The 17,979-nt window shown below is 40.4% G+C and overlaps 1 protein-coding gene across 5 annotated transcripts in view; it reads left to right on the forward strand.

Moving 5' to 3' along the window:
* Positions 1 to 17,979, forward strand: part of NFX1 (nuclear transcription factor, X-box binding 1) — a 72,272-nt gene that overhangs the window by 49,562 nt on the left and 4,731 nt on the right. Inside the window, exons 21-23 of one of the 5 annotated variants that reach the window (XR_008236588.1) lie at positions 4,724 to 4,790; positions 9,820 to 9,969; positions 17,110 to 17,211. Coding sequence is in view for 1 of the 5 variants with exons in the window: in XM_052796323.1 (XP_052652283.1) it covers positions 4,724 to 4,790; positions 9,820 to 9,965; positions 17,110 to 17,211 (315 nt within the window). In the remaining 4 variants the exon portion in view is untranslated. Of the gene's footprint in view, positions 1 to 4,707; positions 4,791 to 9,819; positions 9,970 to 17,109; positions 17,212 to 17,979 lie in introns of those variants that run through there. The other 4 variants (XR_008236596.1, XM_052796323.1, XR_008236592.1 and 1 more) reach the window with 4 other exon arrangements.

Raw genomic sequence — 17,979 nt, forward strand, 5'->3', positions numbered from 1 at the left:
AATGCTGTGATACTCCATTGATCTATGAAGCTGATGCATTGTCAAGTGCTGAAAAAAATGCACATCTACAAATGAGAAAACTTGAGAAAGCTGTGAGAAAACTCCTGATTTTGAGCTGTAATCTTTAATTACAGAACTCTAAAGCTCCAAGATGCAATACAACTCCTGGTAACAGGAAGAAGATGAGTAAGTGGAAGCATGCCAAGATAATGTCTCCTTTGTAGGAGAATGACAGGAGACAGGAGCGAGCACCAGGAATAGCATGGTAATGCTGCTGCATGCTGATCTTGCTGATGTGTTTGTCAGAATCTGACAAGGAATGAGAAGTCAAGTCTCTACACCATATAGCTGTGCATGAGGAGATGTCCTGCTGCCAAGGGGAATCCATCATCTAGCATGGAGATGACTGTACCAGCACAACTGAGCACAGATCAGGGGGTACAGATCCACTGGATGGACGCTTCAGCATTGACCTTCTTAAGAGGCTACAGAAATAGACACAGAGAGCAAGCAAATGCTCAGGTTGGCCTGCTGACATGAAGTTGGAGGGTAGACTGGCACAAGTATCAGTGCCCAGTTTGACAAGGATGGTGCTAAGGCTGCTATTTGATGAATTAAGACTACTGGAGAAGGAGAGGAGGACATCTGGAATATCTGGCCATATGGAGCTACACAGAAGAGAATTCTCTTACTTTGTCACTGCCTGTGCGAGACCCCACAGCAGTTGTGTGGACCAGGGAAATCTTGGATCAAATGGTTAAGTCTAGAGAGACTCAAAGGGAGATGGGTCCTTCGTAGGCATCGTCTTAGCCAGTCTTCCCAAGAGTTAACCCTCCGCATGCTGCTGTAGACAATGAAGGTGTGTGATCTGGAAACAGGAGCAGTGTAAGGTTTAGGGATAGGAGACCTTTGTAGCCTTCTTAACAAGAACTGAAGCCTGAAGGAAGGGGCAGTGAGGGCAGCTTCTCAAGCACGTGACTGGCAGACTGCAAGCCTGGAATGTCAGTCACTCAGAGGCAAAATCTTACACTGGCAAGTGTTGCAAGAATAAGGAGATTTTTGGCAAAGGCAGCAAAATCTGTGGAAAGCCAAAAAATACAGCAAGAATTACAGTGAAAAACCAAGCAATGAGGAACATTCTTATGAAGTAGTGTGGCTGAGAGGAACTGAAATGGCAGTAGGCCTGCGCCTTCTTACATGCAGTGCGAGGAGGTGAGGAGAAGCCTAATGTATACCATTTATAGACACTGCACAGAAAAAGAGACTTTTAAGTCCCACACTGCAGAATTTCAGTATACCCACTGTCAGTTCAGATGTGTTTATTCTAAGAACCACTTCATTTCCTCACTGCACATTATTTTTCATTAAGTATCTATTGCAGGTCAGAACATAGGAGCTCACAACAGCAGTTAGCTGGTTGTTTGGCCATAACTAGTCATAAATAATTGAAAGAATAATGTGCAAATCATTATTTCTGTGCTAGTAAGTAATAACAATATTCCTTTTATAATAAAACCAAAACAACACACTTGGCAAAACTTGGAAAACTTTTATTGTAAGAGCTCAGATGAATAACCCAAAAGATTTAAAAATACTTTAGAAAATACTTCAGTCAGGTAATAGGTACTCAACAATATCCTGGGAAATGGAGACACTCCATTTGCTTTTGATAAGGCAGTATGAATTGTACATTGGTTAATTTGTAAATACACCAGTGAATTCCAGCTCAGGATGACCACAGATGAAATTCCCCAAACAGGATATGAGCAAGCTGATGAGGCACCAAAACAAGCAACCTAAAACTGCAAGATGGGAACCAGAGGCAAGTACAGGTGAGAAATAAGCAGCAGCCAGTTCTCACTGTCCCTACTCACCCAGGTATCAGATCAGGATCATACAGAGAAGACTACTGAACCCACAGGATTTGTTTTTTCATCTTCTTGTGAAGTTATTTACATCAGGCTTCAGTTTCTTCCTCATCTTAATGGATAGTTTCTGTTACCCTTGGCCTTTCAAGACCTTCGCTAACAGTTGAGCTTGCCAATGTTTTCTTGGTAACTGCAGGCGTCTTTTGGCCCCGTAGTGTGGGTTCATGCTTCTGTATAGCTAGGAATAAAGAGTGTACTTCCTTGCATGTTGACCTGACACTCCGCATCTCGTGTCATGGTAGCCTAATGAGATTTGCTCCCAAATTTGGAAAGGAAAGACTGCACGCTGTTGAAAAGAGACTTTTATTTTTTCTTTACTGTTTCATGTGGTGATCTCAAAGGGAAGTTTGATACTGTAAAGAAAATCTTACTTGTGCTTTGTGAGCCTTATTGGCAGAGGAGTAAACAGCCTGACGTACTATTCTTCACTCTGAACATCTAGATACAGAAGATGCATCTTCTTGTTGGATTGCCTTAGCTGTTCACTGATGCATCCAGAACTCTCTAGGGCAATCCAGGTGTTTGTTGAGAGTAGCTCTTTCAAAGGAAACTTTCAGATTAAGGAATACCGAAATCCACCATTTCCTTCAAGATTCCTCAACCCAAATTATGCTCCCTTAGAATCTTCTTGATGATTTCAAAGAAAAAGCAATTGTTCTGTCCCTCCCACCATCTGCATTGTCCTGCCCTTTGTTGTTCCTGTCTGAACAGTCTGTAGGTTGAGGCTTACTTAGATCATCAGGTGGCTCAGGGTTGTTCTTCCATGAAGTTGTTCTGGAGATACAAAGTGCACATAAAATACTTGCCTCACCTTTGAACACGCATCTGGTTAGTCACAACTCTGCCATTGTGTAGTATGTTACAAGCGAAAGGTAGTAAGGTCCTGCTTCTACTTGTTAGTGAGTTATTGGAACTAGGAATGTTAGGTGTTGCCCATGAAGTTAGTTTCTGTACTGTTCACCTACTCCAATCCATCTCACCTTTTCCTACGGGGAAATAACATTCTTTTAATCAGTTGATTTATGCTGCCACCACCACACTCCCAGCCCTGTCCCCAACGTAGTATGCCTTCTGTTTTGTCTTCCTATTTGAGTACTTCAGTCTTGACTATCTTGGGATTTCTTGAAGCTGAGAGACATTCTAAGTATTTCTGAAAGAACTCCCACCTGGTTGATTTCACTGGTGACTTCCAGTTGGTAACTCTGTTTTTATAGGCTGCTGAAGGGTTCGTTTTTTGAACATATCCCCCAGTCTGTGAGCTGGTTCCTCAGTAGTTTTTAAAATATTACACATCAGGTGCTTGTGGACCCTCTCATTGGATTGTTGGTTCCATTTTTTTCCCATTTTTTTCTTACTTCCTGTGATCACTTCACCTTGAAATTTGGGTGTTTATGGCTGGCATTCCATGTAGTATTTGCTTTCTGACTCTGGAGTTAAGCTCATCCTGAAGGGATCAGTGGTTTTGTTTGGGTTTGTTGTTGTTGAGGTTTTTGGGGGCTTTTTGTTGTTGAGGTTTTGGGGGGGGGGGGGTGTTGTGGCTTTTTTTTTTTTTTTTTTTGAACCTGAGATTATTGCTATAATATTCTTTCCAAAGCCTCATGCTGCATGGGCTGACTCTGTATTTCATAGCCCAGGCGTCTGGAGGCCCTTTTCTTTTTAACTCTGCAAGTCTAGGTCCTTTTTGCAATTCTCTCAACGTAATACTTTTCTCCACTGAAGATCCAGGAGTTCTAATAACTACATGCAATGTCCTTCTGCTGTTACAAAATCTTGAAGGTTTTTCATCGTACCAGTGATGAAGTGATGTTGGTAGCCGAGCTACTCAATGTTGCCATTTTGCATGTTTGCTTGAGACCACTTGGTCTTTTGATGATGCATTCACTTCAGCATCCAGAACTTTGGTAGGGCGTCTACCAAAGATGGTAGTGCCTGCTTTGGTAGGTGCTTCTTGACTGATGAAATTCTGACATCATTCACAAAGTGGTGGTGTGTTGGTATGGAATGGTGCCTATTTTTGAAGAAATAAGGTTATTTTCTACTAAGCAGCTTTCAGATATGAAATTTTCAGGTAACTTTTTTCCTCATGCGGATGGTGCCCTAACAAATAACAACCTTACTTTTGGAGCTAGTTTACCTGTTTATTTAAGAACAGAGTGCAAAGCTCAGCCTTATGTAAAAGACTTGACCTACTGTGATTAAGCAAAGTAAAAAAAAAAACAAAACAAAAACAAAACAAAACCCCAAAACCCCTTAATATCTCTCATCAAGAACATTTTGTTTGCTTGCAAGTAGCCTTATGCTGCTTCTTTTGTTCGTATTAATTTGTTACACTAGACGAGTTGAAGACCGAAGTCAGTGCACTTTTTCTGTCTTGGAAAGGACACCACTCTTTACCCAATCCCCATTTTTGTTTCTAATCATGTATTCTAATTAAGTTAATTGCCTTGATGACAAGTAATTTAAAAACACTGAAATGGCAACTTTAAAATCTACATTATCCATTTAGAAATGTAGAATTGTATTGTCAGACAGTAGAGTTGTATCATAGAATTTTATTCTGGATTCCAAGGGTTGAAGGGAAAATGATTCACGATTGTAATATTTATGACATTCTAACATTATTTTTAATGTAAATAGTGTAATATATAAATCAAAATGTGCTCTCACTCCTGCTTTTGCATCAGTCAATTGAGTACTTTAATTTTGTTCTTGTTGAAAATAATGTTACGAAAGATGAAGATATTGTATCTTTGTACACTCTCTTGCCTCATTTACCTAGAATGCTGTTCTTGCAGGAAGGATTTAAAATTTGTAAGTGACATTGAGAAGGAAATGAGAATGCTCGTGGAAGCTGTGAATAAGGTCAGTATTTCTGTATGACTTACTATAAAAAACAGTTTTATTTAGTTTGGGGGGAGTTTGTTACTAAGCTTTATTAATACTAATAGTTATGAGCTGACACTAGATGTGTTTGGGCTCCAATAGAGTGCACAATTTAATTATAAATAGAACAAAATTTTTAGGAGACATGGTAGTTGGTGGCAGCCAGGCTTTTTTTAAGATTCAATATATATATACCTTTATATACCACCTTTATTGTACACATATATGTACACAAGTGTGTACATACATAAATATTTTTATATATATGATAACTGCATATACCAATGTATATGCCTATACTAATATCAAACCAAGATATGTAATAAATATTAAAAAAAAAAGGGGGCAACCACAGGTCTTGAATTTGCAATATACAATGAATCAGTGACATCAAATATGACAGAACAAAAGAACCAGAGAGCTCAAGAGCATCTCCATTGTTTTACTTCTCAGCGGTAACCAACTGTTTGCTAAATAATGATCCTACAAAGCAGACAAGTGGTGTCTGTTAAAGAGCATCTACATTGCAGAAGAGAACGAAAAAATTAAAACAAACCAGATGTGACAATCTTTTCCCTGTCTGACCAAAAGGGAGAATTACCCAGTGGTTACTTAAGCTTTTATCATGATCAGGATGAATCAGTTAGGCCAACATGACAATTCAGTATCTCGGGGATCAGTTCTGCACCATCCTGCCCCTCAGGCTGTTGGGAATTGCTATTCCATAGGGTACAAGAAGTCCCCAGAAGTCAAATTATATTTCAGAGGGGAAGAGATTTCTTTCTGACCACCAAAGGCAAGTGATACAAGCCTTGAAGCTTGGTATCTGTAAATTGTAATGCAAATGCAGATAAGAAAGCATTCTTCTTTCATGAAGTCTTCAGTAGGCAAACCCAACAGTTACCTGAGGAGTTCCATGACAATCTCAATGTTCTGTCCCTAAAAATTCTCTATTTAGTTACATATTAACTTTCATAAGGCTGTCAGGTTCCTTCTTGAAACGCTTAGATTCCTGATCACCAGTTTTCTGTTTAGACGCCCATTCTAGATCTGCATTATTCACATCGCTTTACAAACTTCCTGTGCTTCTGCACGTGAGCCCATTTGGTAACAGTGGATTGACTTGTGCCCTGCTGCATGAGGTTGTAGTTTTTTCACAGAATTGCAGAATGTTTGAGATTGGAAGGGACCTCTGGAGGTCATCTTGTACAAGCCCCCTGCTCAAGCAGGGCCATCTAGAGCCAGTTGCCCAGGGCCATGTCCAGATGGCTTCTGAATATCTCCAAGGATGGAGAGGCCACAATCTCCCAGGACAACCTGTCCCAGTGCTCGGCCACCCTCACAGTAAAAAAAGTGTTTCCTGATGTTCAGAAGGAACCTCCCATGTTTCAGTTTGTGCCCATGGCCTCTGGTCCTGTCACTGGGCACCACTGAAAAGAGCCTGGCTCCATCCTCTCTGCACCCTCCCTGCAGGTATTTATAGACATTGATAACATCACCCCTGAGCCTTCTCTTCTCCAGGCTAAACAGTCCCAGCTCTCTCAGACTTTCCTCATATGTGAGATGCTCCAGTGCCTTAATCATCTTCCTGGCCCTTCAATGGACTCTCTCCAGTATGTCCATGTCTCTGTGGTACAGAGGAGCCCAGAACTGGACACAGTACTCCAGGGGTGGCCTCACCAGTGCTGGGTAGAGGGGAAGGGTCACCTCCTTTGGCCCACTTGGCAATACTTTGCCTAATGCAGCCCAGGATACCGGTTGCCTCCTCTGCTGCAAGGGCACATCGCTGGCTCGTGTTCAACCTGTTGTCTGCTGGGACCCCCACGTCCTTTTCTGCCAAGCTGCTTTCCAGCTGGGCGGCCCCCAGCATATACTGGTGTGCGGGGTTGTTCCTCACCAGGTGCGGGACTTCACGCTTCTCCTTGCCGAACTTCCCGAGGTTTCTGTCAGCCCGTTTCTCCACCTCGTCAAGCTCGCGCTGGGTGGCAGCACGTCCCTCTGGCCCATCAGCCAGCCCAACTTTGTGTCGTCAGCAGACTCGCTGAGGGTACGCTCTGCCCCACCGTGCAGATCATTAGTGACGGTGTTGAACAGGACTGGACCGAGTGTGCGGTCCCTCTCCTCTCCCCCCAGGGTACGCTGCTAGTTACCGGCCTCCAACCAGACTCTGCGCCGCTCATCACCACCCTCGGGGCCCGGCCATTCAGCCAGTTTTCGATCCACCTCACCGTCTGCTCACCCAGCCCCGACGGCAACAGCTTGAGGGGCCACGAGGCTCTTACGGGAGACAGTGCCAGAGGCCTTATTGAAGGCTGGGTAGACACCAGCCACTGCTCTCCCCTCATCTACCAGGCCTGCCATTTAATCATGTGAGTTAACCAGGTGGGTCAAGCATGACCTCCCCTTGGTGAAGCCGTGCTGACTGCTCCCGATGACTTTCTTGTCCTTTGTGTGCCTGGAAGTGGGTTCCAGGATGAGCTGCTGCATCACCTTCCCAGGGATCGAGGTGAGGCTGACCAGCCTGTAGCTCCACGTGTCCTCGTTGCTCACCTCAAAGATAGGAGTGACAGCACGCGTGGAGGCCATGCTCTGATTTTCTTTTCCTTCAAAATGGTCGCGTGTATGGTGTAAAAGGGAACATGTCCCTTGCGCTGTAAAGTTAACCTGCTCTTCTACTCAGTTCTTCTTGCATACCTTTTCTTTTTATTTCTGGAAGTCTCAGAGGCTTTATTTTCTCCCTTGTAAGAGTCATGTTTCATCTTGCAACCCACAGGTATTTACGTTGTCTTGGGCATGTCTCCATACCTGGTAGGTGTTATCAGTGTTGCTCATTCAGGCCTGTGTCCAACCTGACCAAGTAAACTTCCCCTTTTTATGTAGCCAAAGATTGGATTAATATGTTTGACATGGCATTATGCAAGGAGACTGTTTTTAATTGTTCTGCCATGATCCCCAAGTCCTCCTTACACTTGAGTCTGTGTTCAGTTGTTTATCATGACTCCTAAATCCTTTCTGACTAAAGATGTGGCTTATTTTCTTTGTTTCTAGATGTAGAGCTTTACTTACTTGTGTTAAAAGTATTTTGCATGCTAGTCTATCAAGCGTTCAGGTATCTTTGCCTGCGTCAGTACTGTCTTTCATACTGATTACTGTTACTTATCCCTACACGTTTCACTTTGACTTTTTTTTTTTTGCACTGTGCCTTTGGAGATACCAGCTTCAGCTTAACTGAATAAATGAGTAATAAAAAGGATTTTGATACTTAAAAGTTTTAGCATTAATATGGTTCAGCTGTTATCATTATATGACTTTGCTTGCTTCATGAACATCTGTTCCCCTAGACTCGTCAGTATGTACTCATCTAGCATAGCAGAGTTGTCATTATTGATATATGTAAGCAGACAAGACAGGAAACATTTATAGCATCCAGCTCTGTCTGCATACGGACAGGAATTCTGATGTTTTTCCGAGCATGGAACCATCACCACTTTTTTTAAAGCAAGCATTACTAGTTATCATAAATAGGTACAGGATCTGTAGAGTCTTCTTCATTCACATGCTTGTCTATATGCTGGAAGTAGTCTAATAGGTGGGAGGTTTATTACTGTTTATTGCTAAGTAAAGATTATATCCTGACAGCATGTGATTACTCTGAAGACTTATGGAAATGATTGACCACAGTTTTTGGTCCAGTTACTATTTGTAACTTAGCTATTTTACAATCTAATAGGAAACAGATACTAACCCTCTGTTTACAAGATAGCTACAATGTGTATCTTCTCTATTACATGTGGTGGTCTTTACATTAATTTAGGTGCCTGACCATTTGTAAATCCACATTGACTACTCCCAGGGCCCTTCTCCTTTATGTACCTAAAAATTGCTTCCAAAAGGACTTGCTTTATGATTTCTTCCCCATACTTTGAAGTGTAGCTGATCAACCTGTCATCTTGGGTTGGTTTTTTTTGTTTGGGTTTTTGGGGGGGGTTTTTTGGTGTTTTTTTAACGTAGTTGCAGCAGTTACCTTTCTCTAGTCATTGGGTTCCTACCCCATTCTCTACAATTTTTCAGAGATGATGGAGAGTTGGGACATCATCCTGGTCTCTCAGCGCCCTTAAATGTACTGCCTGCAGTCCCAGGAACTTGTATAGTTTGGGATTTCCCTAGAAATCCCTGACTCAAACTTACTCTACTACTGGTAGCTTGTCTTTCCCTTGAACCCTGTCTGTAGACCCAAAGACCTAGAAGACTTTGTTGGTGACAACCAAGGGAAAAGCTGAAGCAGTGTCTTGAGTCCCTGGAGCAGACTGAAGCACTGAGTGTCTCATGCTTATCTGCCTTTGCTGTTACAAAGTCACCCAACCTATTAGGACCGGGCTCATAGGGCCCTATTTTCATTTGTTCTTTTACTGTTTATATAGCAATCAGTGTCGAATCAAGCATTATCAGTCTTTGTTAACTGAAATTAAAACTACAATTTTGTTTTCATTTAATAAAAAGTCTATTGGTGCCATTACATGGGAGATTTTGCAGATAAATAGCTTCCTTGGTAGAGGGAAGTGATACATAAATCTGACACCTTCGTAGCTGTCTGCAATATGTGCATTGCAAAGCCAGTCTGAAAAATAAAATTAGATCTGATTCAAAATTGGCATATTAAAATGGTGAAAATATTAAAATGCTTCTTTGGGGTGTAAGTAGAATGGATATGTTCAGGATTTGTATTTCAAACTTAAAAGATATGTGTGTGTATACTTTGAGGTGATGGAAACAATAGAGAACACATAATTTAATTTTTGAGAAATAAATGGGCATTTTTAGATGAGTTTTCTGTCAATACTGAGGTATTAGCAATTTGTGGTACTAACTTTGTCATAGCACCAAAATTTTAGAGGTAGAAGCACTGTCTGTCTTTTTTTTTTTTTTTTCTCCTTCCCCTGCCCCCCCCCCCCGAAGGAGAACTTTACTTTTTTTTTTTCTTTTTTTTAACCTTTTCTCTTGAATTCAGGGCAAGCATACAAAGAAGAGCCATTGTTACCCACCAATGAACAGAGATCATCGCAGAATCATCCATGAATTAGCTCAGGTTTATGGCATTGAAAGTGTGAGCTATGACAACGAACCAAAGCGTAATGTTGTTATCACTGCAGTGAAGTACGTAAGTCATTATTGTTTTCAAATCTATTAACTATAGTTTAAATAATTGGATGTTTTTATCACTTATTCGAATGAGTTTATTTATAGTCCAGTTTGCAACATGCAGTAACTTCTGGCAGAAATTTTTTTTAAAGCAGTTTTTAATTTGATAATTTCATAGGCTTCCATTTCCACTAGTCAAGTAAATCTTCAGAGAAGAAAACCCAATTAGAAACAAAAAAGCTAAGTAAAGGCTTTGCAAGGCTGTTTTCTGTTCATCTTAGCAGTAACTTTTTTTGTCTTTTTGCCATCAGCTAAATTTGTTAGAGGTATCAAAGATAATAAATGTCATAAAATTTTATGAAAACTAATTGCCAGATTGAAAAGTCATACCTAAATTGGCACCTTTGAAAAAATCTGGTTATTGGAACTTACTTGTTCTCAATCTATCTGAACCTGCCACAGAGCATACTCCCTCTTTATTTAATGGACAAAGAGGGATCTGGAATTACTGCAAATTGAAGAGATTTCTAAGCAAAACTGGAAATATTTGGAGAAGACCCACAGAAGGCAGTTCATATTAGAGAAGGAAATGAAGGCAATATAGCTGGGGGAAAAGCAAGGTGATTGTACTGGAGACATAGTATGGGAAGGCTTCCCAAATCAGGTATCAGGGCTTCCTTGATACTGCTGCTCACTGAGCAGCATATTTAGTTTAGCAATGTCAAATCGTGGTTCTCTGACAACCAGTTGTTTTTAACTGTAGATATTGACTGTATTTATAAAAAACCCTGTTACCTTCTGTGCTACTAAAGTGCGATGAGCTGTTCCTGAGCCTGCTCATGGGTTGGTAGCTTAGCTGCAATCTTGATTTCTTCTAAGGGAGATGGAACACCACTTCGATACCCCTTTCTGTTTCTGTGAAATAATTTAAGATACTCTCTTTGTTTCTATTAAAAGAAGGTGAGAAAAGAGATCGTATTTGAAAAAGCTTATTTAAGAAAAAGGAATAGATGGGGGGGATGAGAAATTAGTGAAGAGGATAAAGTGTCAGAGAAAGAAGCGGGACAAATGACCGTGCTTTAGAAACAAAGATGTATCCTGCAACTTGACAATGGGAGGCCTTCCTCTGTGATTTTTAGGAGAGATTGCACGCCTGTTCCTTCCCTTGTGGTGTTCAGGGAACAGCATACAGTGCAGAACGCACATGCTGCTATTTCACCCCTGCCACTCTTACAGACATGGAGTGGTCTACTAGGAATGTTCTTCAGCCGTGTAGCGATGTTTCCTATTTCAGTGGATTTATCCAAAGCTTCTTTTCATTTTTTTTATCTGCCACTTCTTAAAGACATAAAAAAAACATTGAAGCCTCAGACAAGTGATAGCTCAAGTTTCAGGATGATATTTTTGAGTATTTCACAACGGCTTCTTCAAGTCCAGGTGCTAGTAGTCACCAGAAAGTCCAAATGGTTAGATTCATTTTGTTTCATCCTGTTCTCAGCATTCCCCATGGATTTCTATTATGGGCTCCTCTGAGTAGAGATAATTCAAAATGAAGCTAGGCAAAAAGACCATTCATTCTTCCTCTTCACGCTCCCCTGTTGTGTCACTGAAATGGTAACATCGCCGTACAGGTTGGTCAGAGGAGTGAGAAAGTCTCCTTGATGCTAAGAAAGCTTCCTCCAACCGGACTTCTTCCTCTTCCGGATATCTAGGAGCAAACACCACACATCTGCTTTGCCCTCAGCCGCTGCCCCATCATCGTTGCACCACATCAGTAAGAGCTGGTCATATTGGCTGCATTAGAATCACTGAAGTACAGCGCTGCCAATGTCTAACCACACAGAGAGCATTCCCAGTATTGACTGTCAAGGTTGACCTGAACGACAGTTCTGGTGTCATTTGAAGTATAAGACCCTGAGTGAGTCCTTGCAAGTGCCCTTCTCTGTGCTTCCCTGTTGGTCATCTTTGCAGTCATCATCTTTTGAGCAGTTGCAATACCAGATTTCTTCTGAACCAGGTTCAAAGGTAGTGTCGAGACTGGTATGGTGAAAAGGGGAAGGCTTTCCTCTCCAAGTTGACACATGCGCTTCACTGTACCTGTCAGTGGTTTCCTGAAATCTTTTACTCATATGAATTTCCTCTTCTTAGGAATAACTCTGGATGCCAGAGCCTGAAGGGGTGTCTGCTGCTTGTTATGTAGTGACCAGTGTTTAAGCAACTTCTATGGACTTTAGACACCCTGGAAGTGTTTTTGAGAACAGTCATCCCTGTAAGACCCAGCCTTTTCCTGTTCCTTCCAGGAAGAACAATAGGGTCAGTCTCTCCTCACAAACAAGGGGACTTTTCAGGAAGGTGACAGGGTCCCTGCCCATTGTTCTCACTGAGAAAACCACATCCTGCCACAGTCTCATTGACATGTTCTCCATTATTCTTCTTCACCCAGGATTTTTTTTTCCTTTCAATGAAGTCAGTCTGGAGACAGTTCAGGAGTGGTTATCTAGCTGCAGGCTACGCAGGACCAGCAGGAACAAAGACCTAAAGAAATTAAACCCCCTGTAACTCCATGGAATCCCCTTATCAGATTGTGGCAGCTGGATCACAGAAGGCGAAAACTGTACATCCCAGTAGCAGGGTTGAAAGGAAATTATGTGTTCTGAGGAAACAGAATTATTCTTTGGCTTCTTTAAGTTTTTCTGGGCACATTTCAGTACTTGATCTCCAGGTGCAAGTTCATTTTACTTAAGTTAACTGTCTCTCCAGCCTTGCTGGTATCTGGAATAACTTCACTTCCAATTTGACAGAAGTTCCAATGACTTGCTGAAGGTACTCAATCACTTTAAGGACTTTTAGTTTACCTTTCACTCTCTAGGAATTTTCTCCTCTGCCATGAGGAAAAAGCTAACTTTCTCCCCACCCCCTTTGCAATCACAAAGGCCTTTTCCAGTGACTGCATCTCAACACCTCTGACCTCTTAAGGTTTTTTGAGCAATTTAAGCACAAATAATGCTACAGGTCACCAGGTGAGGTGGTTTTAACAGCAGTCCTGCTCCAGAAAAGAGCTACATCTCTTTCTTACTATTTTTCCTTCAATCTTGACATTGTTTGCCCTGAGAATAGTATGTGTTGCCTCTTGACATAGGATATACGAAGTCTAGACAATCAGGAGATTGTTTGAGACCCACTTGCTTCATTATTCCACCCAAACTGTATCAGCTTTTGGAGACACTTCTTACAAAAACCTGCTCTGTCTGAAAGCTGATGAATCATTATTGCAAGGCTACATGGAATCAGTTCTGGACAGATCAACGGGCAAAGAATTTTGTAGTAGTTCGTACCAAAACAGTTCAATGCTGATCCATCGTGGAGTTATGAAAATTGAACTTCCAGTCTTTAAGGAGAAGATAAGTTTGAGTCCTGGTTTCCACAGTTCAGTTGTATACAACAGGCCGTCCTGTTGGCACTACCAGTGCCTTATAGTCAGCAGGTAGTTATTTATGTTCTCCTTGTTTTTCCCTGGAGCGCTGCTAAAAATTTGTCATCTCATCTTTGTTACTTGGGACAGGCAGTTGTCTTTTTTCCTTACTTTGAGAATAAGATAATAGAATGAAGAATGGCAACTTTCATATCAAAATGTCCAAAGTACTTGCAGAGCCTTTTGGTTCCATCTCCACAGTTCTGTTACAACCGACAATAGATAACTGTGATTTACATTAGCAGGAAGGGAGGGTTTGCTTGCTTTCTTCCTTCTGGCAATTAGTTAGTCAAGGGTTTTTTTTTCCATTGTACACCTATTTAGTTGAATTCAGTTGTTTGATTTTCTTCCGGATGAGCTGAATATGACTGGCTGTTTTGGTTTGTTTGTGTATTTGGCTCTTTTCTTTTTTTCTAACCAGTGGATAGAAATATTCACAGAATTTTGGGGAGATTGGAGTCAGTCTAATATTGTCCTGTGTGTCACCAAGGTATACAGGAAGTGCTGTACATTTTGCTTGAGTGTGAGTTGATAGATTTTTGTCTCTAAAGCCTCTGTGGTTTCATGGCTGCATGGTCTGCTGTATATCTCTTCTGGGTTTTTATTTTTTGAGGGACACTAAATCTTGTCAAAGCAAAACCAGGGCTAGGCCTTGATGTGACCAAAGCAAATTTGGTTCCAGGATCTCCTTCAGCTGTCCTCAAGGCTTTGGTCCCTCCTCATTCTTAAAGGTTTGATATGTTAACACTCTACATCCTGAGAACACTTCACTTCAGAGCAGAGCTGCTATATTTACTTTCTTGGAATGCGGAAACATTCTCTTTTTTTGTAAGACTTTTTTTTTTTTTTTTAGCAAATTGTAGAAATATGTGCATATGTACTCTTCCAAGTGTTCTGTTTTCCTACATTCCAGAACTCTCATTTATTTTCTTTTTTTTACTACACAAGCAAGATTTAGCCTGACATTCTAAAGACAGACACCTTACTTTACTTGGTGAAGGCCTTTCTAGCCTTTCTATTTTTCACCTATTTACCTCCAGTCAATTGGGTTTCCATGTTTTTGCACACCACAGTTTATAAAAATGAAAGAAGACAACAAAATATTCTCCCATCTACCTTTGTCCTCTTTTAGTCTTTTCAGGTAGAGCTCTACAGTTGAGACTTAACTGAAATGATAATGGGAGCATTTGGCTTTATATGCCAGGCTTGGAGCTAAAGGAGAGGAGGAGTTTTTACCTGTTCTGTATAAGAGGGGAAAACTAGCTGTTCTCAACTGATAGGATAGTCATATACTTGCTATTAGAATGTACATGTAGACATAATAAATCTTGAAAAAATGGTCAGTGGCAAGTAACTTTTTTTTCAAATAATGAACACTTTCTGTGTTGGGGAGATGGGGACACTTTTTGAATTGGTGACCTATGTTTGTAAGATTTTGCAGTTCATTTGAACAGACCGTCAGTACTCAGTTCGAAACAATACTCAAATGGGGTCAGGGATCATCATTTCGTATTTTAGTGGACTTACCTTGAGAATGTTGTGGAGTTTTTAATCTGCGTTGCCACAATATCACGGGTATTGGCTATTATATTTTCAGAGCTGATGGAAACAAGACATAATGGAAGTAAGACAAATATGATGGAAATAAGATGAATACTTAATTTTTTTTAAGCTCTGAAAGAGAACTAGTGTTCATCTGTGTAGTGATGTGAGATTTCAACTGCTTAGAGCTCTGAGGGAGGTGGGGAAAAAATATGAATTACCAAGTATGTGAGAAAGCACGGAGCTCTTAACACATGCAAATTTCTGGAATCATAACAATATACAAGCCATCATTTTGCAGCATTTTTTGCTATTCAAAATGTAATTTTGAAAGGAAGATGATGAACTTGAAAGTAGGAATTTAATGTGATTAGTAAACACAGAGAATCTCATGCTCTAGCGGACTCTGCTCTGGCAGGAGTTTATTTAAAAATTCATGAATAAAATAAACAAGGAAACATTATTTAGAGATTGACATAGAATCATAGAATCATTTAGGTTGGAAAAGGCCCTTAAGATCATCGAGTCCAACTGTAAAACTAACACTGCCAAGTCCACCACTAAACCATGTCCCCAAGCACCACACCTACACGTCTTTTAAATACCTCCAGGGATGGTGACTCAACCACTTCCCTGGGCAGCCTGTTCCAGTGCCTGACAACCGTTCTGGTGAAGAAATTTTTCCTAATATCCAATATAAACCATTCAGATAGAAATAGGAAAGCAATGCAGTTTAGTGTACCAGAAGTAGTTCTGTCTTAAAATGTCAGTAGCATGGGTTTAGAGGAAAGTGCAAGACGGGTAAGACCTTGACCTTGACAAGGTTTAGGAATTTTAATTTATTCAGCTTATTCACCCCCAGAAAAGATGAAGAAGAAACTGTTAATGGAAAAGGTGTTGATAGTGGAAGGTTTTGTCAGTCTTGCAGTTAAATCATAACAGTGACTGGAAGTTAAAATAAAGCAAGACCACCCTTGAAAGTGGCTCATGAATTTAGAGGAAGTTTTAAGACATCTCCACAGCCTATTAGAGGTATAGTGTGCTTGGCAATTATTTGGAGATTTTTTGTTTGTTTGTTTGTTTTATTAGGTGCCTTTTTGGAACAATCCTTCCAGGTTTTTTTCTGGCTTTTGTTTGGTTGGTTTTGGCTTTGTTTTCTTTCTTATATCATTCCTCTTTCTCCAGCCAGTCCAGCCTTTGGGCATGGACTGCCATACTGAAGTTGAGTGTGATTCCCAGCCAATATATGCTTAAAGCATATAAATATACGTGCTTAAGTACACTGTCCTCCTGTATTGGAGAAAATGCTGCCCTGCGCCACAGCAACAGGGTGGCCCTTGCATTGCAGATGGGACAAGCACAAGTGGGATGCTTCGTCGCGTGGTCGTGATCACATAATAGATTGTAACTAGTGTGGAGGGTAGGAAGAGCTGATTTTTTTTCAGTGTTATTTTATTCCCCCCCTCCCACCCCCAATGCATAATGTTATTTTTCTGATCTTGTTCACCTAGGCTAGCTGACAATGAAGAGGCAGTGTTGCTGCAGTGTTCCTGAGAGAGTACTGCTTAGCAGGGCTACTTTGGGTGCAGAGTGATAAACAAGTTTAACGTGACTTACTGCCAGAGTTTAAGAACATGTTTCCAAAACAATAGATAACATGCTACGAAGATGCAGTGAACGGTGTTCACATGATGCTGAGTTAAGCTATTAAACTGTTGCTTTTGATCTTATATCTGTTCTGTGAAAGATATATGTTGCCCTAGAATGCAAGTATTGCATTTTTGGTATTCTAGCAGTTAATCGTGTTGTGTACCTCGTAGTAGAAAGGAGTTGGGCACTTCACATGCAGAAAGGAAAGGGTCTGGGCACCAACAGTCAAATCAAGTAAGCTGCTTCTGCATCTTTTATAGACAGTGATCAAGAGACATTTAGAATACTGGATATCTTGTTCTTGGTAATGAAAATGGACTTTGCACGCTATTGGTCTCCATGGTTGGAAAATTAAATATTTGAATAAATGATGTAAGTATACAAGTATGAACTCTGACACCAGAACTGCTACTTACAAATGTAACTCTTTTGCCTTAACTTCTTAATGAATGTAATTTCCTATTGAATTAAATAACCTTTCTTTTATTTCTGTAGAGGGAAATCCATTTGTCCAAGCAATACCTTAACTTCTGTGCTAGATAAGGAAATGCAGAGCAGGCCTCCACCTCCTATTCCTCATTACAAACAAACAGATAAGTAAGGAATTTGTTTTTAAAACAGTATTCTTCAATTTTGTGCTTAGTTACCTGAGGAGAGTGTTCAGAGCTTCAACTTTATACTCCCTGTTTCTTTGTTTTCCCAACCCACACACAGCTTTGGAGCTTGTAGCCTGCACTAAGATTTTCTTTCCACAGAATTAAACCTGAAATGAAGTGCTAAGAAAATGTAGGATTGACTATGTGGCATAAGAGTAGTAATATAACAAATATTGTGGACTTTTCTTAAAATTTTTTAATAAAGATTAGATAGTTGGGAAGAAATGGCTGTTTTGGAGGGTTTGGGATGTTTTTTACCTTTAACTGTTTTGTGTGAAACAGTAATGTCTTACTGGCATAAAATGATTTATTTGGAAAGATAGTAAACATATTTTTCTTGTGTAAATAAATGACTACACAGTTGGCTAAAGGTGAACTACCATTTTTCTCAGATAGTGAAAACCATTGAAGATGGGATATATAAGGCTTCTTGGTGAATAGTGTAATAGAACAATCTTTACTTGGTATGACCTGCCAGCTTCACGTACCTGTAGTCATCTCATAGTTATGAATTTTTTTAATGGATGGCTTATTCTTTGTTCAGGTTTACCTTTCAGAATTTTTTTCCCCCAAGTTATTTCCAAATTAGCATTCGGAATCATGTTCTGTAAAGTACTGTTTGCAGAAAGGGACAGCTTAATTTTGCAGTAACTATTGCAGTAGCTATTGGGTGTTTAAGGTGCTGGTAGGATATGAAGAGAAAATTTAA

Source organism: Harpia harpyja, chromosome 1 (assembly GCF_026419915.1).
Source record: "Harpia harpyja isolate bHarHar1 chromosome 1, bHarHar1 primary haplotype, whole genome shotgun sequence".
In the NCBI taxonomy this organism is placed as follows: Eukaryota; Metazoa; Chordata; class Aves; order Accipitriformes; family Accipitridae; genus Harpia; species Harpia harpyja.